At 39.5% G+C, this 27,329-nt stretch overlaps 1 protein-coding gene across 1 annotated transcript in view; it reads right to left on the bottom strand.

Moving 5' to 3' along the window:
• The window catches only part of asap2a (ArfGAP with SH3 domain, ankyrin repeat and PH domain 2a), a 229,521-nt gene that overhangs the window by 99,746 nt on the left and 102,446 nt on the right, over positions 1 to 27,329 (bottom strand). Inside the window, exon 6 of the mRNA XM_073056879.1 lies at positions 2,822 to 2,951. Within this exon, the coding sequence (XP_072912980.1) occupies positions 2,822 to 2,951 (130 nt within the window). The remainder of the gene's footprint in view (positions 1 to 2,821; positions 2,952 to 27,329) is intronic.

Here is a 27,329-nt window from a genome sequence, read left to right as displayed (position 1 = left end):
TGAAGTTAACATTACATCTGAGATAGGCAGCCAGATACCCACAGCTAGGCAAATAATAGACCACTGGAAAAACTTAGTGAGTCAAATCACATCCATGTTGGCAAAGGGATGGTCGACGTTTAAGGTCAAGAATTTGCATCAAGATTATGAGGGTAATGGGAAGATAGCATACAAAAGTGAGTAGGAGCGCAGAAACACAGGCTGGTAGTCAATCAGTGGAAGCAGACAATGGGGAGTGCGGGGTGCAATGCTGGAGAAATCAAGCCTGGTAGGGATGGGGGAAGGGGAGGGGGAGTATGTGTTAAGACACAAGCTGAGAGGAGTCTTTTGCTCCAGATTCCATCACTCGCAGTCTCCACATGCAAACAAGCTATAAAATAAATGTTTTGTTTTTAATCAGGAGGTGACTTTGCCAAGTACAATGATTCGAAAAGGAAACACTGAAGAGCATTCTAACCACTTGCATCACAATCTGGTATGGAGGGGGTCAATGTACAGGAGGTTGTAAAAGTTGTAAACTTAGCCAGCTCAGTCACAGGCACTAGCTTCCACAGTATCTAGGACACCTTCAAAAGGCAATGTCTCAGAAAGGAAGCATCCATCATCCAGGACACAACCTTTTGCCATTGCTATCATTAAGGAGGAGGTACAGTAGCCTGTAGACACACACTCAATGTTTCAAGAATAGCTTCTTCCCCTCCACCACCAGATTTTTGAAATGAGCAATGAACCCATGAACACTATCTGACCATTTTTTGCTTTCTTTTTGCAATAGTTTGTAAATTATATTTTTAATATAATCTACATACAGGTGGCCCCCATTTTTCAAACGTTCGCTTTAAGACACTTTGCTGTTAAAAAAGACCTACAATAGTTACCTGTTTTCGCTAATAGAAGGTGTTTTCAGTTACAAAAAAAGGTAGCACACGAAAAAAGGCAGCACGTGCCGAGCAGCCAAGCTCCTCCCCCGGAACTGCATTCTAGCCAGCATTGCTTAAACACGTGCCTGTGAGTATCTGTGCTTTATGTCGATTTATTTTGTGCATCCATTAGCAAGATGAGTTCTAAGGTATCGGAAAAGCCTAAAAGAGCTCGTAAGGATGTTACACTTAGCGCAAAACTAGACATAATTAAGCGTTTCGATCATGGTGAATGAAGTAAGGACATTGTCCCCGCGTTGAACTTGCCTGTGTCCACCATTCTCATTATTTACACACAGAAAGAATCTTGAAAGCTGCCGATGTTACTGTTGGTTCTGCTTGTAGCAGAGTGGTCTCTCTTAGTCAGCATCCAATAATGGATAAAATGGAAAGTCTATTGCTTGAGTGGATTGATGGGTGAAAAGAGCATGGTGTTCCGTTAAGTTACCTTATACTTAAGGAGAAATTAGTCACTCTTTTTAATAAGCTAAAACAGAAAGCACTGGACGATGGTGATGAAAATGTTGCGAAAGTGGAATTTAAAGGTGGTCATGGGTGGTTTGATCAGTTTCTGAGGCAAGGGCAGCTTCATAGCTTAAAGTTTACTGGAGAAAGTGCTTCGGCTGATACTGAAGCTGCCAAATAGTTCCCAGCAGAACTGAAGAAAATAATTACAGAAGGTGGTTATTCTTATAAGCAAGTGTTTAACTGTGCTGAAACTGCAATTTATTGGAAAAAATTGCCAAGCAAGACATTTATTTCAACAGAAGAAACTGACAGATGAAAAGCTGATGCAATTGCAAGAGGAAAGGATAACAATTGAAACAGAACGCAGTAGCGAACGGCCCAAAAGTGAAGTCGTCCAGGAACTGACGTATGACATTTTCGCTCTGATTGACAATGCTGCAATGATTGCAGAAAAGTATGACTTTAATTTTGAAAGGGTACGTAGGTTTAAGACATATTTGCAGGATGGTTTGAGTGCTTACAAAGAACTGTATGATAGAAAAATGTGTGAGGCTAAGCAGTCAAGCATACTGTCATTTTTCAAGCCTTCCACATCAGCCACAGCAGACGACGAACCTTGACCTTCGACATCGAGGCAGGCAGACATAGAAGAAGGTGACCTGCCTGCCCTGATGGATGCAGATGACAATGAGATGACACCCCAGTCTCCTGTACCTCCCACCATCCCAACCTCCGACAACTCAGCCTAACACACCATCATCAGTGTGCTCGCTGTCTTCCCAATTCCGGCAAGTGAAACTACACTGTAAATACATTATTTCTACTTTATATAGGCTGTGTATTTTTATGTGTTATTTAGTATGATTTGGCATAGCTTAATAGCTTCATAGCTATTCATAGCTTAAAGGTTACTGGAGAGAGTGCTTCTGCTGAGCGTGCTTCCGGTCGCGCTATGTAGTGAGATTATACGCTACGTAGTAAGATTCTCGCTACGCTAGACAGTGCTGCAATGATTGCAGAAAAGTATTTCTACTTTATATAGGCTGTGTACTTATCATATCATTCCTGCTTTTACTATATGTTACTGTTATTTTAGGTTTTATGTGTTATTTGGCATGATTTTGTAGGTTATTTTTGGGTCTGGAAACACTCACAAATTTTTCCCAAGTTAATAAATGTTAATTGCTTATTCACTTTATGACATTTCAGCATACAAATCTGTATGTTTCATAGGAACGCTCCACCTTCGGCTAGCGGGGCAAACCTGTATTGTAAATTTATAGTTTATTCTGTATTGCTGGCATGAAAGTATGAATTTCATGATATATGCCAATGATATTAAGTCTGATTCCAATAACATGGGTAGCCATGTTCAATGAAGGCTAATAATTACATAATTATATATCCTGAATATACATAATAATTATACTTACCTCACACATCTGTAATTGGAAAAATCTCCGCTCTTTTTCCATTTCTTCAGCAATTTCTGCTCCACTTATTTCTGTACGAATCATACCATGTTGTTTAGCATGCTCTTTTTTCTCCTTTTCAATCTTTGTACTGCAAATTCAAGATTCAAGATCCTTTAATGTCATTTCTAGTACTCATGTAAAGGAGAACAAAAATAATTGTTACTCTAAATCCAAAGCAGCACAAAAAACATTATTATAAAAACATAATAAATATAAATACATAAGATAGCTTATATATATAACTGTTTGAATCAGTTAACTGTTGGAATGAGGTTTTTTAATGCCTTATTAATGCAAGGCATTAATGCAAGATTAAAATTGTAGTTTTTAACTAACATTTTTAGCCTGTATTTTTCACAATCTGTGGTGCTTGTTTCCAAAGCCATATAGCATTTTTTCATTGCAACACACAAAATGTCCTGATAAAGGGTCTCCGCCTGAAAAGTCGACTGTACTTCTTCTTATAGATGTTGCCACCCTGCTGCATTCCACCAGCATTTTGTGTGTGTTGCTTGAATTTCCAGCATCTGCAGATTTCCTCGTGGTTGAATTTTTTTTCCCATTGGCTGTGTTAGCACATGACACACGTTCTGTGACTGTGTCTTTTAATTGGCCCTTCGCTTATCTCAGGAATTTGCCTCAACGCAATATACAAGTGTCAGTCTCTGCAAAAAATCACCATCTTGCCCTTGTCTTCACCTTATTTCTTTTATTTAGTTTCACATACTCTGTATGTTTGTTTCTTTAAACTTCAAATAAATGATCGTGTATCAACAAGTTTTCACTCATTCCTGTGCTTCTAAAAGAACACAGGGATCAAAACATCACCAGATCTTGCAATTTTTGGTGTAGTCAGCAGGATAGTCATGAAAAGAGAGCTCGAAACAAAAATTCTTTGGATGAGGAAGGGACTTTCAGTGCACACCTAATGAGGTAAAACATCCTCCATTCCAGAAATGTCAGAGAAATTGTCTGATTTTGCTTTAGTACACCACCTAAAGGGAGTTTAAGAGTGAGAACAAAACTTACTTTTACTTTGTTATGAGTGGCAGATCTGCACTAAGTATTCTGGGTTGGCTCAGTAAAAATAAATTAGATCAACTCCATTGATTTTTGGGTTATAAGTACTATTGATCTTCATGCTATACTCTCTAATGTTTCGGGTCATATAGTTCCTAACAATTCTGATTGACGTCTAAAATGAAGAGTCCTCATTAAAATCATACATAAAACAATGGGCAAAGTTGAGAAGATATGGAGAAAGATTCAGAAAATGCTGCCCAGAGACAAAAAACTTAGCTGGACGCTAACAGTATCAGCAAAGCTAATAAAACGTAAGCATGCTGAGCTATGAGATCAACCAAATTAATCTAAACATGAATGTGCTGATTTAGAAAATCAAAGTGAACTAAATCATGGTGACGTGAGCACTGAGCAAGTACATAATCTAACTAATTCATTGGGAGGAAAAGGAAGAAATGTGCAACTTGCTGGAGGAACAGTATGATAGACAGTAAAAAGTCTAGTGGATGAATCTCCTTGTTAACTGAATGAGTGAGGAAACACTATGATATCCTTGATGAAAGTAGCTGTACAAGTTACAAGACAGTCTGAAACAAAATTGCGAGACACAGTAAAGAACTTCAGTGGGCAGTGTTAACAGTGATATCACTTATGCTGGAATGCAGTCAACACTGAATAGCCCCCAGGAACAGCGCCACCTTGGGAACTCCAAAATTAACATAATACTGACTCAACAGAGACCTCTGGTGACTCAAGTGATGATGGCAGTGATGAGGTATTGATCTGGGTGCAATGTCACAACTTGCCCCAATAAAAACTAAGGGATTGAAAGCATGCAAGAATGAAGGTGAAGATTATTAATAGAGACAACAGGTTTATCATCAACCACTAGAACTGAAAAAAATGGTCCACAAAAATTTCACATCCTAAAAAGGGAATTTTAAACATTTGGACTGAACTTCAAAGAATTAATAACATACAAATTGCATCCATATGATGGCATTCAAATTTTAACTACCATGCTGTCATCCTAACACATAAGACAGCTGACATATCAATTTGAGGATGGTTTAGGAGAGGATAAACAGAATTTACCAGGTGGTTGGAATGCAATTAAATGTTTGGAACTACAAACCCCATTTCCAGAAAAGTTGGGATATTTTCCAAAATGTAATAAAAACAAAAATCTGTGATATGTTAATTCACATGAACCTTTATTTAACTGACTAAAGTACAAAGAAAAGATTTTCAATAGTTTTACTGACCAACTTAATTGTACTTTGTAAATATACACAAATTTAGAATTTGATGGCTGCAACACACTCAACAAAAGTTGGGACAGAGTTAAAATAAGATTGAAAAGTGCACAGAATATTCAAGTAACACCGGTTTGGAAGACTCCACATTAAGCAGGCTAATTGGTAGCAGGTGAGGTATCATGACTGGGTATAAAAGTAGCATCCATCAAAAGCTCAGTCTTTGCAAGCAAGGATGGGTTGTGGCTCACCCCTTTGTGCCAAAATTCGAGAGATAATTGTTAGTCAGTTCAAAAGGAACATTTCCCAACGCAAGATTGCAGAGGATTTAGGTCTTTCAACATCTACAGTACATAATATTGTGAAAAGATTCAGAGAATTCAGAGACATCTTAGTGCGTAAAGGGCATGGTCGGAAACCACTGTTGAATGCACATGATCTTCGAGCCCTCAGGCGGCACTGCCTAAGAAACCATCATGTTACTGTGACAATTATAGCCACCTGGGCTCGGGAGTACTTCGGAAAACCATTGTCACTTAACACAGTCCGTCACTGCATCCAGAAATGCAACTTGAAACTGTATTACGCAAGGAGGAAGCCATACATCAACTCTATGCAGAAACGCCGGCGAGTTCTCTGGGCCCGAGCTCATCACAGATGGACCGAAAGACTGTGGAACCGTGTGCTGTGGTTTGATGAGTCCACATTTCAGCTAGTTTTCAGAAAAAACAGGCGTCGAGTTCTCCGTGCCGAAGATGAAAACGACCATCCTGATTGTTATCAGCGAAAGGTGCAAAAGCCAGCACCTGTGATGGTATGGGGGTGCATCAGTGCCCACAACATGGGTGAGTTGCGTGTATGTGAAGGTACCATTGACTCTGATGCATATATTAGGATTTTAGAGAGACATATGTTGCCATCAAGGCAACGTCTCTTCCCGGGACGTCCATGCTTATTTCAGCAGGACAATGCCAGACCACATTCTGTACGGGCTACAACAGCGTGGCTTTGTAGACACAGAGTGCGTGTGCTTGACTGGCCTGCTGCCAGTCCAGATCTATCTCCTATTGAAAATGTTTGGCGCATCATGAAGAGGAGAATCAGACAACGGAGACAACGGACTGTTGAGCAGCTGAAGTCTTATATCAAGCAAGAATGGACAAAATTTCCAATTGCAAATCTACTATAATTAGTACCCTCAGTTCCAAACGATTAAAAAGTGTTATTAAAAGGAAAAGTGATGTAACACAACTTTTGTTACAAAAGTTGGCCTCTGTCCCAACTTTTGTTGAGTGTGTTGCAGCCATCAATTTCTAAATTTATGTATACTTACAAAATACAATTAAGTTGATCAGTAAAACTATTGAAAATCTTTTCTTTGTACTTTTGTCAGTTAAATAAAGGTTCATATGGATTAACATATCACAGATTTTTGTTTTTATTGCATTTATGGAAAATATCCCAACTTTTCTGGAAATGGGGTTTGTACAATCCCCAACACAGATTGAATGGAGGAAAGTGACAGATTACAAACAAAATCTTCAGAGGTTGCTTCTGAATGTGAAGACCACTGGAGGACAGTTGGGCTCAGTTACTCAGAAGTTCAAGCAATAACCGAAGATAATATAGAAGAATCCACATATGGCCCTCTCAGGTTTTCCTTCATGGATGGCTTGAAAACCAGATGTTGCCAAAATGCTGAGGTAAATGGAAGAAAATTGGAATTAAAATACCATTTCCTACAGTATTCTAATGCAAATTGCCAAACAAGTTGTTGAAGTATCAAAGTCCAAATAACATGAGTACAGGTAAACCACTGTCTACACCTGCTAACCAACATAACAAGTGGAACTGGAATTCTCAACAATAATGGTTAGAGATGGAAATAGGGAGGAGCTGAGGACAATACAGAGGGACCTGAAAGCCAAGGATCAGGGAGGCTAAAGACAGGTATAGGAGGAAGCTTGAGTGGAAACTCCAGCAGAACAACATGAGAGAGGTCTGGAGTGGGATGAGGACCATCACTGGGTTCCGGCAAACTAGCAACAGAGGAGCTGAAGGCAGTGTGGACAAGGCCAACGAACTTAACCTGTTCTTCAACAGATTTGACACTGTGGCCCCTGCCCATACCCCACGATTCATCTGTTGTCGGCCCCTAACCAACACATACTCCACTCTCCCCTCCTACCCCTCCTCACAGTCCCCCACCCTGCTCTCATGACTACACCCATCCCCCACCTGAGACCACCACGGTGGGCTTCACAGCTGAACAGGTGAGAAGACAGTTGAAATGTCTCCACCCAAGCAAGGCTGCAGGCCCGGATGGTGTCAGCCCCAGGGTGCTCAAAGCCTGTGTCCCCCAGCTATGTGGAGTACTTCACCATGTCTTCAACCTGAGCCTGAGTCTCCAGAGGGTTCCTGTGCTGTGGAATATGTCCTGCCTCGTCCCTGTACCGAAGACACCGTGCCCCAGTGGCTCCAATGACTACAGACCGGTAGCATTGACCTTCCACATCATGAAGACCCTGGAGAGACTTGTTCTAGAGCAGCTCCGGCCTAAGGTTAGGCCACACTTAGACCTCCTCCAGTTCGCCTACCAGCCCCGACTAGGAGTTGAGGATGCCATCGTCTACCTGCTGAACCGTGTCTACGCTGACCCGGACAAGCCGGCGAGCACTGTGAGGGTCATATTTTTAGACTTCTCCAGTGCATTCAACACCATCTGCCCTGCTCTGCTGGGTGAGAAGCTGACAGTGATGCAGGTGGATGCTTCCCTGGTGTCATGGATTATTGATTACCTGACTGGCAGACCACAGTATGTGCGCTTGCAACACTGTGTGTCAGACAGAGTGGTCAGCAGCATTGGGGCGTCACAGGGGGCTGTCCTGTCTCCCTTTCTCTTCACCATCTACACCTCGGAGCTTCAACTACAACACAGAGTCTTACCATCTTCAGAAGTTTTCTGATGACTCTGCCATAGTTGGATGCATCAACAAGGGAGATGAGGCGGAGTACAGGGTATGGTGGGAACTTTGTCACATGGTGTGAGCAGAATCATCTGCAGCTTAATGTGAAAAAGACTAAGGAGTTGGTGGTGGACCTGAAGAGGGCTAAGGCACCGGTGACCCCTGTTTCCATCCAAGGGGTCAGTGTGGACATGGTGGAGGATTAAAAATACCTGGGGATACGAATGGACAATAAACTGGACTGGTCAAAGAACACTGAGGCTGTCTACAAGAAGGGTCAGAGCCGTCTCTACTTCCTGAGGAGACTGAGGTCCTTTAACATCTGCTGGACAATGCTGAGGATGTTCTACGAGTCTGTGGTGGCCAGTGTTATCATGTTTGCTGTTGTGTGCTGGGGCAGCAGGCTGAGGGTAGCAGACACCAACAGAATCAACAAACTCATTCGTAAGGCCAGTGATGTTGTGGGGGTGGAACTGGACTCTCTGATGGTGGTGTCTGAAAAGAGGATGCTGTCCAAGTTGCATGCCATCTTGGACAATGTCTCCCATCCACTCCATAATGCACTGGTTAGGCACAGGAGTACATTCAGCCAGAGATTCATTCCACCGAGATGCAACACTGAGCATCATAGGAAGTCATTCCTGCCTGTGGCCATCAAAATTTACAACTCCTCCCTCGGAGTGTCAGATACCCTGAGCCAATAGGCTGGTCCTGGACTTATTTCCACTTGGCATATTTACTTATTTTTATTTAATTATTTATGGTTTTATATTGCTATATTTCTACACTATTCTTGGTTGGTGCGACTGTAACGATACCAAATTTCCCTCAGGATCAATAAAGTATGTCTGTCTGTCATATTAATTAACAAGTTGAAAATGTATGTGATGTACTTTATTTGCTCAATTATCTAGCCTCCAAGGGACACAAAGCAAATGTGGACATGGCATAATTGCAATAAGAAGTGATTTACTTGGAACAGAAAATTTCCCAAGGCAAATGAGAAATTACTGATGATCGTGTAAAGGCCATTATATCAGCAAAACCAACTACAACAGCCCGGCAACTTCAATCATTTCTGGGTTGGTACAATTACAACAGAGCATGGATCAATTTATATGTTGAAGTTGTTCAACCCCTGACTAGTCTATTAAGAAGGCAGCAAGCACTCTGACAATCCTGTGACTCATAACGAATAACAGATGGAAGCTTTTCAAATTTTAAAAGTAATATTAAATACTACATCTGCATTAGGAATCCCTGGCACAGCAAGACCATTTATCCTGTATGTCAACAAGAAGCGTGGGTACATATCGACAGATTTAACTCAAGAACATGGAGACCAACAGCATCCTGTTGGTTATTACTGTCCAATTTGGCAGAATGCAACATTCGGATGGGTTCATGTCTCCAAGCAGTCCAGGCAACTGACCTGGCAGTCATGGTTGTTTCTAACATCGTGCTGGATCAGACTTTAAAAGTTCAATGTCCACATTCAGTACATACTATACTGACTCTAAACAGGGGCTCTCAAGTGACAGCTGCTCAGTGGTCTACTGTTCTTGAGACCCCTAAAATGATCATTCAATGAGCAAGTCCAGCGGATCCAGCTATGCTTTTGCCCGTGGACATGGAAGACTATGATGATTGTGACTGTGCAAGAATAATACATTGCCAAAGAGATACAAATTGCCATAAAGATGTAGTACTTATTGAACCCAGATCTGACTCTGTACACTAATGGCTCCTCAACCATTGAAGGAGGAATTCGAAGTACTGGTTGGACTGTTGTCAAAGAAAATGATGTATGGCCTCAAAAAGCATAGCTCCTGGTACATCTGCGCAACAGGCGGAACTGAAAGCTTTGTTTGAAGCTTATAAGGAAGATTTGCTAACATCTACACTGATTCTCAATATGCTTTCAGAGTCATTCATGACTTTGGAAACTTATGGAGACAAAGAAGATTTCTTATAGCCATGGGAACTCCGATCAAGAATGGCCAACTAGTTAGTAAAAGATAATACATGGAAGTCATACGACTATTATCAGAAGTTGCTGTATTGAAATATAAAAGTCACTCCAAAATTACCACAATTGAAAGCCATGGAAATGCATTCTCAGACGAAACTGCAAAATTGGCAGCAAGGGAATGAATAAAGAAAATAGAAGAAAACCCCATAAGTGAAACTATTGAACTCTGTATCACTGATGAACATACAAGATATTTGAGAATTGCAAAATCAATGTTCAGACCAAGAGAAGTGGTACAGGATGGAAAATCTCAGATAGGCTGATATACACATTATAGCAGATAGTTTAGTTGGTTATTGTGTGAAATTAACCCAAGTTGTTCACTCTGTTTCCCTACAGCTTTTTGCTGCATAGAGTGGTATATCAATAGGAGGACACACTGTGATTCCTGGCAAGTGAGTCCTGGTTAAGAAACCACATAAGGAACCACTGGGAGCTTAGTGGAAAGGTCCTTCCTCAGGTAGTGTTAATTACTAATTCAGCAGTCAAGGGAGAAGGTAAAAGTAAGTGGATACACACCAGCCACTGCAAGTGAGCTAAAGTGACACCAGATTAAGACAAGTGCTCTGAGAAGACTTCAGGCACTAATATAATTATTGGACATTATGAATTTTATTTCAATGCTATAAATGGTTTCAAGAACATGTATATATTCTTTGATAGTACACAACTGAAGTAGTTTTTGATTACTCTGCAACGTGGATGCTTTAAGTTTTTCTGCCTCTGAATTTTCAGATGTAATAATTCACTCCACTCTTCAAGAAGGGAGAGAAGCAGAAGAAAGGAAATTATAGGCTAGTTAGTCTGACATCAGTGGTTGGGAAGATGTTGGAGTTGATTATTAAGGATGAGGTCTCAGGATTCTTGGAGGCACATGATAAAATAAGCCACAGCCAGCATGGTTTCCTCAAAGGAATATGCTGTCTGAAAAATCTGTTGGAATTCTTTGAAGAAATAACAAAGGAGAATTGTCTGATGTTGTGTACTTGGATTTTCAAAAAAGTCCTTTAACAAGGTGCCACGAGGCTGTTTAACAAACCACAAGCTCATGGTATTACATGAAAGATTCTAGCGTAGATAAAACAATGGCTGATTGGCAGGAGGCTGGATCCAGAGATACCGGCCACGTGACAGATGCACTGCCACCTGGCTGGTCGGAGGGCACACCACACGTCAATCAACATTTGGTCCCTCCCAACTAATCAATGCACACCTAAATTATTGGTCACCTTAATTGGATTATCTCGCCCAGCCCCTTGCTATAAAAGGTGAGACATGTGGCTGGCTCGTTCTCTCTGACAGACCACCTCATTGAAGGTAAGTGCATTGATTTATGTTTGGGAAGGTTTATTGTTGGTCCTGGTAAGGGAGCCGCAGCTATCCAAGGTCAAGGGGGATAGCTGTCGTAGTGCTTTTCCCTTGTTCTTTGTATGTGTAACCGTACCCTATCCCCACACCTCTTTCTGTGTATTGTACAGCCGACCCGACCTTCCCCACACATGTTAACCCTAAACGTTTTTTGTTAGAATATTGTAGTTGCTTGTGTTGACCCGACTTCCCCTTGTAAATAAATTCCTTATTATTAAAACTGTGTGTGTCCAGGCCTCTACTGCTGAGACACAAAGAACCAGTTATTTTCCATCACAATAGAGGCAAAGAGTGGGAATAAAGGGAGCCATTTCTGTCTGGCTGCCAGTGACTAGTGGTGTTCCACAGGAGTCTGTGGTGGGACTGATTCTTTTACGTTACATGTCAATGATTTGTATGATGGAATTGATGGCTTTGTTGCAAAGTTTACCTATGATATGAAGATGGGTGGAGGGGCAGGTAGTTTTGAGGAAGTAGAGGGGCTACAAAAGGACTCAGACAGGAGAATGGACAAAGAAAGGGCAGATGGAATACAGTTTCGGGAAGTGTATGGTCGTGGTGGCGTGTTGGGGAGGAAGCATTAAGAAGAGGGACGCCTCACGTCTTAATAAGCTGGTAAGGAAGGCGGGCTCTGTTGTGGGCAAAGTACTGGAGAGTTTAACATCGGTAGCTGAGCGAAGGGCGCTGAGTAGGCTAGGGTCAATTATGGAAAACTCTGAACATCCTCTACATAGCACCATCCAGAGACAGAGAAGCAGTTTCAGCGACAGGTTACTATCGATGCAATGCTCCTCAGACAGGATGAAGAGGTCAATACTCCCCAATGCCATTAGGCTTTACAATTCAACCGCCAGGACTTAAGAACTTTTTGAAAGCTATTATTAATGCTTTTTGAGATAGTGATTTAGATGCATATCATATTTTTTACTGAGTTAAGTATTGTATGTAATTAGTTTTGCTACAACAAGTGTATGGGACATTGGGAAAAAAAGTTGAATTTCCCCATGGGGATGAATAAAGTATCTATCTATCTATCTATCTATGCACTTTGGTAAAAGAAATGAAAAGGTTGACTATTTTCTAAATGGAGTGAAAGTAAAACAAAAACTGAGGCACAAAAGGAACTGGGAGCCCTTGTGCACGATTCCCTAAAAGTTAATTTGCAGGTTCAGTCTCTGGTGAGGAAGGCCAATGTAATGTTATCATTCATTTCAAGAGAACAAGAATATAAAAGCAAGGATTTAATGTTAAGTCCCTATAAACCACAAGTGGGACCAAACTTGGAATATAGTGAGCAGGTTTGGGCCCCTTATCTTATAAAGAATGTGCTGAAATTGGAGTGGGTTCAAAGGAGATTCACAAAAATGATTCCAGGATTAAATGGCTTGTCATATGAAGAGAGTTCGATGGCCGGTATACACTAGAATTCAGGAGAATGAGGGGTGACCTCATTGAAACCTATCGAATGGTGAAAAGTCTTGATAGAGTGGATGTGGAGAGGATGTTTCCGATGTGGGAGAGTCTAAGACCCGAGGACACGGCCTCAGAATAGAGGGGTGTCCTTTTAAAACGCAGATGAGGAGGAATTTCTTTAACCAGAGGGTGGTGAAACTGGAATTCTTTATCAGAAGCTGCTGTGGAGGCCAAGTCTTTATGTATATTTAAGGCAGAGGTTGATAGATTCTTGATTGGTCAGAGCATGAAGGGATATCCAGAGAAGGCTGAGAGCAAAAAAATGAATCAACCATGATAAAATGACAGAGGAGATTCAATGGGCCAGTTGACCTAATAATGTTTCTATATCTTATGATCTTAGAATCATAGGGGGGGATTGTTGGAATTGTTTTTTTTATAGTTTATAAAAATATTAGTTGAATTAATGTAAAACTGAAATAGTTTTTAACTGACATTTTTAACCTACATTTTTCACATTATGGGGTGTTTCTCTCCACCTACTGGTGACAGCCATATAGTAGTTACTTAACAGTTTATCACCTTCTCATTAAGTGTTAGCACCCACGTGCTGTGACTGTGTGTCTTTTAATTGGCTCTTTGCTTATCTCCGGAATTTGTCGTAACTCAGTGTAAAATGTCAGTCTGTGCAAACATTGCCATCTTGTCTTTATCGTCGCCTTAGCTCTTTTCTTTAGTTTCATATGCTCTATAACTGTTTCTTTGTTTAAACTTCAAACAAACAATCTTGAAGCAACAAGTTTTCACTCATTTTTGGACTCCTTAAAGAACCTGAGGATTGAAAAAAATCAGTAAATCTCACATAAGAAAAAGTAAACCCTCTAAATGACTAGTGATTTTATGATCACCTGAAGGACTCAGCAGACTATTCTCAGGAATGCAGGTACAGTATGGACAAAGGTACATTGAAATCAGAATCAGGTTTAATACCACCAGCATTTGTTGTGAAATTTGTTGTTTTCTGCAGTAATACATTGTGGCGACCCACTTTCTGCGCAGGCGAATCCGCTCACAAATAGCCTGCATGCGGGGAGAGACTTTGGTAATATACCTCTGAGAGGGCGGGAACTAAGGATTAAAAGCCAGCGCCGCGAAGTTTGAATAAACTAGTCTCGAAACGACTTACCGACTGTGTATCATCGTTTCTAGCTCTGTATGTAGTACATCGCTACAACATAGTAATAAAAACTAAAAATTGAAATAAGTATAAATAAAAAGTTAAATATGTAATGCAAAGAGGGTAAAATACTGAATAAGTGTTCACGTACATCACCATGGCTGGAAGAGAGGAAGAAGGGGTGGATTCCAAACCGGACTAAAACAGCAGGCAGTCAGACTTCCTCTACCTAGTGTCTGGTTAGCAAATGTACATCATTAGAGAACAAGATAAAGGATCTAAGGGCAAGATTGCTGTATCAGAGGGAAATGGGGGATTGCTGTGTTCTGTTTCATGGAGACATGGCTCACCCTGGATAAGGTGGATACGACAGTCAGACCCAAGGGCTTCTCAATACACCACATGGACTGAAGTGCTGATTCAGAGAGGGCCAAGAGGTTAGGGGGCTGATAAACTCTTCATGGTGCTTGGACATTGTGGTCTCATTGCTCTCTTGTTCTCCTGACCTGGAACATCTAATGATTATGTGCCATCTGTTTTACTTACTGAGAGAGCTTTCCTTCATGATCCTGACTACGAAGGCCGATTTAAGCAAGCACTTGAATACCATCACTAACAAACAAAAAACAGCCTACCCTGACATCTTTAAAATTATTGCCAGGTTTTCTTGAAGAAACCTCTGTCCAATTATCATCAACACATCACCTGCAGCACCAGGGGCCTCAATACACTCGACCACTGATTAGAAAAACCTATTATTCGATCCTTAGACTCCATTTTGGGACATCTGATCATCTATTGTCCTCATACCTGCATACAGACAGAGGATAAAGACTAAGACTCCAGAAGGAAGGAAACAAAGATGTGGTCATGGGAGGCAGAGGAGTGGCTACTGGATTGCTTTGCCTTGGCAGAATGAACCATACTCAAGTTCTCAGAGGATCTCAGAACATGCCATGGCTGTCACATACTTTATAAAGTCATGCATGGACAAGTGTGTCCCCACAAAATCATTCAGAGTCTACTCCAACTAGAAGCTCTGGATGAACCAAGAGATCTGCAATCTACTGAGGGCCAGATTAGTGGTGTTGACGTCTAGTTATCAACTAAAATACAAGAGGTCCAAGTTTGAACTCCAGAAAGCCATTTTATATGTGAAGTGGCAATTCTAGACCCAATTGAAATCACAGAAGGATGCACAACAGCTGTGGCAGGGCTCAGAATGCTATCACTTCCTATAAAGTAAAAGCAAGCAACATACAATATGTGACAACAAGGCTTCACTATCAGATTACCTCAATGGCGTCCTGACGAAGGGTCTCGGCCCGAAACATCAACAGTGCTTCTCCTATAGATGCTGCCTGGCCTGCTGTGTTCCACCAGCATTTTGTGTGTGTTGTTTCAATGGCTTTTATGTTTGCTTTGATGGACAAAACATAGGGGCACCTTCACAAACACACACAATACATGACAACCCTGTGATTTCAGTCTCTGAGGCTGATGTGAGAGCATCCTTTAAGAGGGTGAACCCAGATAAATCATCTTTAATGGATACAGCCCAGTCCATCAGAGGGAAAAGCCCTCCCCCACCATTGAGCACATTTACAAGGAGCACTATGACAGGACAGCAGCATTCATCAAGGATCCCCACCATCCAAGCCATGCTCTCTTCTCGCTGCTACTATTAGGAAAGAGGTACAGGTGCCTCAAGTTCAGCCACCAGGTTCAGGAACATTATTACCCCTCAACCACTAAGCTCTTGACCAGGTTGGGGGGGGGGGGGGGGGTAGAGAAAGAATGCTTCACTCACCCCAACACTGAACTAATACGACCATCTATGGACTCATTTTTAAGGACTCTACAACTCATGTTCTCAATATTTATTGTTGATAATTATTATTAGTTTATATTCTTTTTTGTATTTGCACAGTTTGCCTTTTGCACATTAGCTGTTCATACATCTTTCTGCATGGTTTTTCATTAATTCTATTGTGTTTCTTTGCACTTATGGTGAATGCTCCCAAAAAATGTATCTCAGGATAGTTAATCAGAAACAATGTTATGGCCGTCAGTAATAAACACAATGATGTTAGACATTTATCTATATATTTGTATGTTAATATAAATTCCTGAGCAAACTACAGTAAAAAGGTACTATGATAGTTTTTTTTTCATACAAATGAGGTCAAGTATTGCTGAATCTATACTCAAACATTGGTGAAATCTTTCTGTAAAGGAGTCTAACAAGGTATTCAGGTTCAGAGAGAAGGTTCCAAGGTTCATTTATTATCAAAACATACAGCTCTGAAATTCTTCTCCAGATAGCCACAAAAACAAGAAAAGAATGTCAACACAATCATCAACACCCATATCCTCCCACCCCACACAAAAAAAAGAACAGAAATGGAACAGGCAATCGACCCCCAAATCCCCCTCCCCCAGACACAAAACAATCAAGAAAGATGGGCAAAACCCACAGGATATAAAAAAACTTCTACGACTAAAAATAAGTCCATAGTCCAAGTCCGTATACAAAATGGAGAAAACCTGGGTAACATTTTCCAAGTACAGCAGCATCCTCTCCCCTCTCTGGCAGCAGAGTGATCCCACAAGCGATCAAAAGGCAGGCAGCTGGTGCTCACCTTCTGCATTCGCCTCAAATGTTTCAAACTCCCTCATCGCTTTAATTGACAGACAATGAAAGCTTCATTCAATAAAATAGAGTCAGAGTTGAACATCAGCTCATGCCCCCGCAGCCTTCTCATCATGAGGCTCACACATGCTGCCTCTGACTCCCAGAATCCTTTTGGAGACAGCAGTGTGCAGGAATATCTAAACGATCTCCAAACTGCAAATCACAGGCTCCAACAGTTCCATTATTACATTCAAGATGAAAAACAAATGTAAAAAACATAAAAGAAGTGGAGTATATGGTTTCATGGTCTATCAGAAGATTTCGACCATGGGAGCATTGTATGCAGCGCTATCTCAACCGGAATTAATGGTTACTAGAATTAGAATCAGGTTTATTATCACTGACATGCAATATGTCGTGAAATTTGTTGTCTTGTGGCAAGAGCATGACAAGACAAAAAAAAAGCAGTGCAAAACAAAAATAAGTATCGCACCAAAGGTATAGTGAGATAGTGTTCATGGACCATTCAGAAATCCGATGCCCTCATTATCAACTGTGGCCTAAAAGGTTCTCTCAATTTAAAAACAAAACATGGAGTAGCCAATTGGTTTTAAAGTAGGCAGAAAAGAAGTGTTTTGGATGCACTGTGTTCCACAGAATTCTGTATTGCAACAGATTCTATTTAATTTATATGAAATGATTTGAATGATGGAATTGATGGCTTTGTTGCAAAGTCTACAGACAATACAAAGATAAGTGAAGGGGCAGATAGCTTTGAGGAAGTAGAGAGCTACAGAAGGACTTAAGACAGATTAGGAGAATGGGCAAAGGTATGGCAGATAGAGTACAGTGTTGGGAAGTGTATGGTCATGCACTTTGGTAGAAGTGAAAGGGCTGACTATTTTCTAAATGGAGCGAAGACACAAAAAACTGAGGCACAAAAGGACTTGGGAGGATTCCCTTAAGGTTAATTTTCAGGTTGAGTGTGTGGTGAGGAAGACAAATGAAATGTTAGCATTCAAGAGGACTAAAATATGAAAGCAAGGATATAATGTTAAGAAATTACAAAGCACTAGTGAGGCTTCACTTGGGAGTATTGTGAGCTGTTTTGGGCCCCTTATCTTAGAAAGGATGTGCTGAATCTGGAGAGGGTTCAAAAGAGATTCATGAAGATAATTTCAGGATTGAATGGCTTGTCACATGAAGAGCATTTGATAGCTCTGGGCCTGTAATCACTGGATTATGTCTTCTAAAAGGATGTGTCCTTTTAGCCCGCAGAAGAGGAAGAACTTCTTTAGCCAGAGAGTGGTGAATCTGTGGAATTTGTTGCCAAAGGCAGCTGTGGAAGCCAAAACTGTACGTATATTTAAGGCAGAGGTTGGTGGATTCTTCTTGGTTGTTAGAGGTTGGTCAGGGCATGAAGGGATATGGGCAGAAGGCAAGAGACTGGGGCTGAAAGGGAAAATGGTTCAACCATGATAAAATTGTGAAGACTCGATGGGCCAAATGGCCTAATTCTGCTTCTATGTCTTACGGTCTATTTTTAATATTCATTTTTAAAAGATCATGTTATGAGGAAATTACTAAGTTACTTCAAAGGTAAAGTTGCAATCAAATGGAAATATAAATGCATTTAAAATTATACACTATTTTTACTCCAATATTTAAGATAGTTATCTTGCAAAATGTAATTTAATTTTCAATAACTGTACACCTCTCATGTCAATTCTTAAGACATATTATACAAGTTTAGAAGCTATGTTTTCAAATTGTTCTTGATCCCAACCTCTTAGTGTTTGTGCTGTAAACAAAGACGCAGCTAATTTCTGTACAACTAACCGCAGAAAATTTCACAGAGAACCATTTACACTAAGCTATTAGGCAAATATAAGCTTTGTGTATTTGAAATACCAATTCCTTCAAATTCAATTCCAGAAATTTTCTGGCACAATTTAATGGATAATCATTCAGTTATAGGGAAAAACATATTTTGCAAGTGGAAAACTATATACAGTGCCTATAAAAAGTATTCACTCCCCTTGGAAGTTTTCATGTTTTATTGTCTTACAACATTGAAACACAGTGGATTTAATTTGGCTTTTTTGACTCTGATCAATAGAGAAAGACTCTTTTGTGTCAAAGTGATACAAATCTCTGCAAAATGATCTAAATTACAAATATAAAACACAAAATAATTGATTACATAAGTATTCACCACCCTTCCCCTTAATATGACACACCAAACCATCACTGGTGCAGCTAACTGGTTTTAGAAGTCACCTAATTAGTTAAACAGCTATCACCTGTGTGCAGTCAAGCTACTTCAATTGTAGTAAAAATACACTGTATCTGGAAGGTCTGACTGCTGGTTAGTCAGTATCCTGGCAAAAACTATACCATGAAGACAAAAGAACACTTCAAGCAACTCCACAAAAAGTTATTGAAAAGCACAAGTCAGGAGATGGATACAACAAATTTTCCAAATCACTGAATATCCCTTGAAGTACTGTTAAATCAATCAAGGAATGGAAAGAATATGGCACAGCTGCAAATCTGCGTAGAGCAGACCATCCTTAAAAACTGTGTGACCATACAAGAAGGGGATTAGTGAGGGAGGTCACCAAGAGACCTATGACAACTCTGAAGGAACTGCACGCTTCAGTGGCTGAGATAGGAGAGGCTAGGCATCAACAACTGTTGCCTGGGTGCTTCACCAGTTGCAAGTTTATGGGAGAGTGGCAAAGAAAAGGCCACTGTTGGGAAAAAAAACTCACATGAAATCTCGGCCAGAGTTTACCAGGAAGCATGTGGGAGTCAGGTCAGCTGGAAGAAGGTTCTATGGTCTGATTAAACCAAAATTGAACTTTCTGGCCATCACACTAAAGGCTATGTTTGGCATAAGCCAAACACCATGTATCAACAAAAACACACCATCCCTACAGTGAAGTTGGTAGTGGATGCATCATGCTTTGGGGATGCATCACTCCAGCAGGCCCTGGAAGGCTTGTGAAGGTAAAGGGTAAGAGAACTGCAACTTGGGAGAAGATTTGTTTTCCAGCAAGACAATGATCCCAAGCATAAAGCCAAAGCTACTTAGAAATGGCTTTAAAAACAACAAGACTAATGTCCTGAGTGGCCAAGTCAGAGTCCACACCTCAACCCAATTGAGAATTTGTGACTGGACTTCAAAACTGACAAAACTTGAGCAGTTTTGTTTTTTTAAAAAAAAAAGAATGGGGAAAAATTGCAGTGTTCAGATGTACAAAGTTGATAGAGACCTTTCCACACAGACTCAAGACTGTAACTGCTGCCAAAGGTGCATCTACTAAATACTGATTTGAAGGAGATGAGTAATTATGCAATGAATTATTTTGTTTAACAATTGTAATAAATTTAGATCAATTGTAGAAATTTGTTTCGACTTTGTCACAAGAGTCATTTTCTGCTGATCAGTGTCAAAAAAGCCAAATTAAGTCCACTGTGATTCAATGTTGTAAAACAATTAAAAAATGAAAACTTCCAGGGGAGGGGGTGAATATTTTTTTTAGGCACTGTATTCATCCTGTTTAAAAGTACCGTAGATTCCGGACTACAGAGCGCACCTGATTAAAAGCCGCAGGCTCTAATTTTAGAAATAAAATCAATTTTTTAATTGTAAAGGCCGCACCGCTACTTTTAAATATACATACGTATCGGTAACACAAATTACGTTGCATATACTTTTTTACTGAACAGCACGAACAACATTCCAATATCTCCTAGCGACTGGTAAAAATATATATACTGCAGCCTACCAGGAAAAGTTATTGATCGACTTTAACTTAAAAGCAGCGTTTTCGCTCGGGTCTAATCGGGTCTGACGCGCTTGCGCAATGCGATCGGGTCTAATCGGGTCTGACGCGCTTGCGCATTGCGATCGGGTCTAATCGGGTCTGACGCGCTTGCGCAATGCGATCGGGTCTAATCGGGTCTGACGCGCTTGCGCATTGCGATCGGGTCTAATCGGGTCTGACGCGCTTGCGCAATGCGATCGGGTCTAATCGGGTCTGACGCGCTCGGGTCTTGCTTTTCTTCGAGTATTTTCCATGTTGATGAGGGTGAGTACAAATGACTGATTTACAATAATTTAATTGTGAAAGTGCGCTTGATTTATCGTACAATTTCATTGGACCTCTGTGAACTACTCATCAATTTTATTGGTCTACTGTTACGAGGCAAAATGTTTACGAGGCGGCATGAAAAAAAACCATGTATTAGCCGCTCTGGATTATAGGCCGCAGAGTTCAAAGCTGTTCAAAATGTGGGAAAAAAGTAGCGGCTTATAATCCGGAATCTACGGTACATTAATATTTTAATTATTGGTCCTTTTCCCTTAATTTTTGCAAATGTTTTTCACTCATGGAAATGTTCATTGACAACCATCTAATCAGAACAAAGATTACTCAACTACACTGGAGGTTTCAACTGTGCTACTTGTGAACTCCAACAAGTGATTTCTTTCCAAATTTAAAACCAGAAAAATACTGTATCGGATACAGTTTTTGCAGATTGTTTCTATCCTCAATCTGATGAGCACCAATTGAAACATGTTAATGTTTGGGATTATTCAGGACTTATTAAATTATGGATAGCAGGTATTAATTAAACTGAGAACTAATCTTCAGTAAACAAAACTTGTTCACTATTTAATTTCCAATGATACTTTAAGACTACAGTGATACTTCAACCAATCATTAGGTGTGGAACAATCTGATTCTATATCATTGAAACTACAAGAGGGTAACTAATAGATGAACGATAACGGTACTTCAACCAATCATTGGGTGAGGACCATTCTGATTCTATATCATTGAAACTAGAAGGGGGTAGCTAACAGATCAATGCATATGTTTATTTGATACACAAGAAAAGCTGCAAATACTGGAAATATGAAGCAACACACACAGAATGATGGAGGAAGCCAACAGGTGAGCAGCATCGATACAGGGAAGTGAACAGTCAATGTCTTGGGCCAAGATCCTTCGTCAGGACTGGAAAGAACAAGGGCATAACCCAGAATAAAGGGTTAGTGTGGGGGGGGGGAGGAGGAGCACTAGTGGGCAGGTGACAACTGAATGCAGGTGATGGGGTGTAAGAAAGAGGATGGGGGAGCAGTAAAGATAGGAATGATGTGAGAAGATGGAAAATGTTGTGCAAGAGGCAAAGAGCTGGAGAAGAAATATGATATGACAATAGACAATGGAATAAAGGGAAAGAGGTGGTGCACTAGAGGGAGGAAAGTGAAGGGCAGGTTGTGGGGATGGAAGAGGGAAAGAGAAGGGGTAAATGGGTCACAGAGATAAGGGTAAACAATGGGGGCTGGCTGGGGGTAGAATTCCACTTCCATTTTCCACAGTGCCCCCTCTATTGCCATGTTGAGGCTGGATGCAGATTGCAGGAGCAACACCTTGAAGTCTTGGTAATCTTCAACATGATTACAGTGCTTTGTAGAAGTATTCACCTCCCCCAAACCTTTGTTCACTTAAAATCTCTGGCTGTATTACAACCAGAGATTTTGATCAATTTAACTTGAGAATTTTTATTTGTAAATCACATGCTCTTTTTTTCCCCATAGTAGGGCCCAAAATAGAGGGAAAATCATGAAGTATGAAAAACTACAAAAATTCAAAAACTGAAATATCAGCAGTTCAAAGCTATTCATCCCCCTTTGATCAGTACTTAGTTGAACCACCTCTTGCAGTTATTACAGCCAGTGGTCTTTTTGGATAAGTCTCTAGTGGCTTTGCACAATGTGACAGAGCAAGATTTGCCCATTCCTTCTTGCAAAATTGCTCAAGCTGTGCCAAGTTAATTCAGAAGCACAGGTGGACAGCAATCTTGATGTCTTGCCATAGATATTCAATCTGGTCAAAGTCAGGACTGACTGGGCCACTCACAGACATCAATTTTCTTCATTTGAAAACAATCCATGGTTGCTCTGGCAGTGTGCTTTGGTCGTTGCCCTAAAAGACAAGGTTCCTCCCCAGTTTAAGTTTACTAGCAGAGGCAAGCAAGTTTTTATCCAGGATTTCACAGTATTCAACAATGATCTTCTCAACAATTCTAACCAGATGTCCAGTCCCTGCTGCTGGAAAGCATCCCAATAGCATGATGCTACTTCCACCATACTTTACAGTAGGGATGCTGTTACCTGGCTGTTGCATAGTATTAGATCTAATCCACACATACCATTTAGTGTTGAGGCCAAAAAATTCCACTTTAGTCTCATCCAACTACAAGATTTCTTCCACATATTTACAGTATCTGCCTTTATAAAAAAAAACAAAAAACAGGGCTTCTTCACTTTCACTCTTCCATAAATACTCATTTTGTGCAAGGCCTTAGAAATTGTGGAGCCGGGGGGGCATCACGTGATGACGCAGGCTCGAGACATTGGGAATCCAGCTCCCTCGTAAAAAGTAATGAAATAGGGTTTAAGTGAAGAAGAGTTAACAAACCTACTAGAAACTATTTATAAGCAACTCAGGATTATTTTTAGATATGGCTCCTAAACTGAAACAGAAGAAAGCTACTACTTCGAAGACTGCACAAGTCGGCGGGGAAAAAGGCCTAACCGTTTCGGCGAAGCCTCGTACTCAAGTTGGATCTCCTCCCGGCGAAGTGCATGGCACTTCTGATGGTGTGGGACAGGAAGTTGCGGCAATGTCGGCGGTCTCTAAGAAGAAACAGCAAGAACAACGCATGCACGAAGAAACAAGTATGCATGAACAGATACTAACAAAACTACAAATCCCAACTACGGCTGGAAGTGAATCGGAAGTGGAATCAGATTCTTTGGGAAACACAGATGAAGAAGAAGAGGAAAAGGAGGAGATTAAAGGAGACATAAGAGATATCCTGGTATATATGATGAATGAATTAAAAGCTATAAGAACAGATATAAAAAGGATGCAGATTATACTCGATAATGTGGTGGAAAAACAAAAGAAGATGGATTATAAAGTTAAAGAGATGGAAGTAAAAATGGAAGATAAACACTGAAAGAATAGATAAGATAGAAGACAATAATCTTGCCTGGACAACAGAAAGAAAATGGATGTTGGAAAAAAAATAGATGCGCTTGAAAACTCTAGTAGACGAAATAATATTAAAATTGTTGGTCTTATAGAAGGTACAGAGGGAGAAAATCCAATAAAATTCTTCCAAGAATGGATTCCGAAAATTTTGGAAATGAAAGAAGGAAGTCAAGTAATTGAAATTGAAAGAGCACACAAAGCTTTAAGACCAAAACCTCAACAAGATCAAAATCCAAGATCAATTTTGATAAAATGCTTAAGGTACCAAGATAAAGAAATGATCTTGAAGGCAGCTACTCAAGGTGCTAAAAAGAGAAATGGGCCATTGATGATAGGAGGGAAAATAAATAGATAGATAGATACTTTATTCATCCCCATGGGGAAATTCAACTTTTTTCCAATGTCCCATACACTTGTTGTAGCAAAACTAATTACATACAATACTTAACTCAGTAAAAAATATGATATACATCTAAATCACTATCTCAAAAAGCATTAATAATAGCTTTTAAAAAGTTCTTAAGTCCTGGCGGTAGAATTGTAAAGCCTAATGGCATTGGGGAGTATTGACCTCTTCATCCTGTCTGAGGAGCATTGCATCGATAGTAACCTGTCGCTGAAACTGCTTCTCTGTCTCTGGATGGTGCTATGTAGAGGATGTTCAGAGTTATCCATAATTGAAAAGAGTTTTTTCTTAATCCAGACATAAGTTACGATCTTCTGAAGAGGCGGAAGGAATTTAATCCAGTGAAAAAATCTTTATGGGAAAAGGGCTATAAATTTTTATTGAGCTACCCAGCAAAATTGATAATTTTCCTGGATAACGAAGAAAGAAGATTTTTTGTTGACTACCGGAAAGCGGAGAAATTTGTACAAGAACTACCTGATATCCACGAGGGGGAGTAAAGAATTATAGAAATGAAGTGAACTAATGATGAATACTGAAATAAGGTTGGACTTGACGGACATTTATAAGGAATAAGAAGAAAAAAAAATAGTTGAGTATTAACTGGGAGTAGAGACATTAATTATTTTTTTTTGTTTCTTCACTAATATATTTTCTTTTTTTTTTTGCAGGGGAGCTGGAGGAGCTCCTGATCGATGGCTGCGAGTTTCACGTGTACAATAATGGCGATTGTCATGACCAGTAAAATGGGGGGGGGGGGTAATGTTGTGTTCTTTTTATTCGCAACATTAGTAGGGGGGTATTTTGTTTTTTTTTCTTATATATTAGTTATCTTTCTTCCATTTTTCTTCTTTTTTGCCTGGATGGTTGAGGAGAGACTCATAGCAACATGGAGAATTTTAAAGAGTTCCCAAGGTATTATGAATGATTAATTTACTTAATTTTTAAAGTTTTAATGTTAATGGACTTAATGGACCTGTGAAAAGAAAAGGAGTTTTAACATATATTAAGAAAATGAAAGGAGATATAGCTTTTCTACAAGAAACACATTTAACAGAAACAGAACATAAGAAATTAAAGAGAGATTGGGTTGGAAATGTCATTCCAGCTTCATTTACCGTAGATGTCGGATTATAAGCCGCTACTTTTTCCCCACATTTTGAACAGCTTTGAACACTGCGGCCTTTACTACGGTGCGGCTAATGCATGGTTTTTTTTCATGCCGCCAAAAACATTTTGCCTCGTAACAGTAGACCAATAAAATTGATGAGTAGTTCACAGAGGTCCAATGAAATTGTACGATAAATCAAGCGCACTTTCACAATTAAATTATTGTAAATCAGTCATTTGTACTCACCCTCATCAACATGGAAAACACTCGAAGAAAAGCATTGTGCTGCCTTTATGGCAGTTATTTAGTTTATAATATTTTCGCTTAGTAATTCATTTGTTAAAGTTAGAAGTGTTTTAACTATATTTGTTTTCTGTACTACATCCCGGGATGCTATGACGTCACACCCGGTTTCGCCGCGTCTTGTGGGAAAATGCCGGTTTGCGATAAACGGGAAGGCGGGGGGCGAGCGGCGGAGCCAAAACGCTGCTTTTAAGTTAAAGGCAATCAATAACTTTTCCTGGTAGGCTGCAGTATATATATTTTTTACCAGTCGTTAGGAGATATTGGAATATTGTTCAGTAAAAAAGTATACGCAACGTATATTTAAAAGTGGCCGCGTTACAGGCACGGTTCGAAAAAAAGCATTTGCAATATGTATTTGTTTATGTTACCATATGGATTTAATTAAAAGTTAAAAAATCCTCACGTGTAATATCTTTCTGTGTAAATATCTCATATTACAACGTGGGACACCTGCGGCCGAAAATCCGGTGCGGCCTAAAATCCGGTGCGGCTTGTACAAGTACAAAATTGATTTTATTTCTAAAATTATAGCCAGCGGCTTTTAATCAGGTACGCTCTGTAGTGCGAAATCTACGGTAATTCAAAATGTAGAGGAGTTGCAATTTTGGTTAATAAAACTTTACCAATTAAAATACAAAATGTAGTAATTGATTCTGTGGGGAGATATGTGATTATACATTGTCAAATTTTTTTAGAATTATGGACTCTTAAGAACATTTATGCACCAAATTAAAATGATGCAAAATTCATACAAGAAGTTTTTTTGAACTTGGCTGATGCACATGATAAAATATTAATAGGTGGAGACTTTAATTTTTGTTTAGATCCAGTTTTGGATAGGTCAACTAAAGTCGTTACAAAATCAAAAGTAATAAAACTAACTTTATCATTAATGAAAGATTTAAACCTCATTGATATATGGAGAAAAATTAATCCAAGAGAAAGAGACTATTCATTTTATTCAAATAGACATAAAACTTATTCAAGGATTGATTTTTTTTATTATCAAAAAATATTCAGGATAGAGTGAAAAGTGTGGAATATAAAGCAAGAATACTGTCAGATCATTCCCCCTTGATAATGACAATGATAATGATGGATAAGGAGGAATTGATCTATAGATGGAGATTTAATTCAATTTTATTAAAACGTCAAGATTTTTGTGATTTTATGAAAAAACATTCAATTTTTTTTGGATACGAATTTACATTCAGTTGAGGATAAAATTGTATTATGGGAAGCGATTAAAGCACATTTAAGGGGTCAGATTATAAGTTATACATCTAAAATTAAGAAGGAATACATGGCAGAAATAGATAAATTGGAAAAAGGTATCATAAAGTTAGAAAAAGAATCTCAAAGATATGACAGAAGAAAAACGAAGACAACTTGTTAATAAAAAATTACAATATAATACACTCCAGACATATCATACAGAAAAAGTAATTATGAGAACTAAACAGAAATATTATGAATTAGGTGAAAAATCACATAAGATTCTTGCTTGGCAGCTGAAAACGGAACAGGCTTCTAAAACAATAAATGCAATTAGAACAAGTGCAAATAAGGTTACTTATAAACCTTTAGAAATTAATGAAACTTGTAAAAATTTTTATACTGAACTATATCAATCAGAATCACAAAATAAGATTGCTGAGATAGATAAATTTTTATCACAAATAACCCTTCCAAAATTA

The sequence above is a fragment of the Hemitrygon akajei genome, chromosome 9, assembly GCF_048418815.1.
Source record: "Hemitrygon akajei chromosome 9, sHemAka1.3, whole genome shotgun sequence".
In the NCBI taxonomy this organism is placed as follows: Eukaryota; Metazoa; Chordata; class Chondrichthyes; order Myliobatiformes; family Dasyatidae; genus Hemitrygon; species Hemitrygon akajei.
This window is presented reverse-complemented; position numbering and strand designations above follow the sequence as displayed.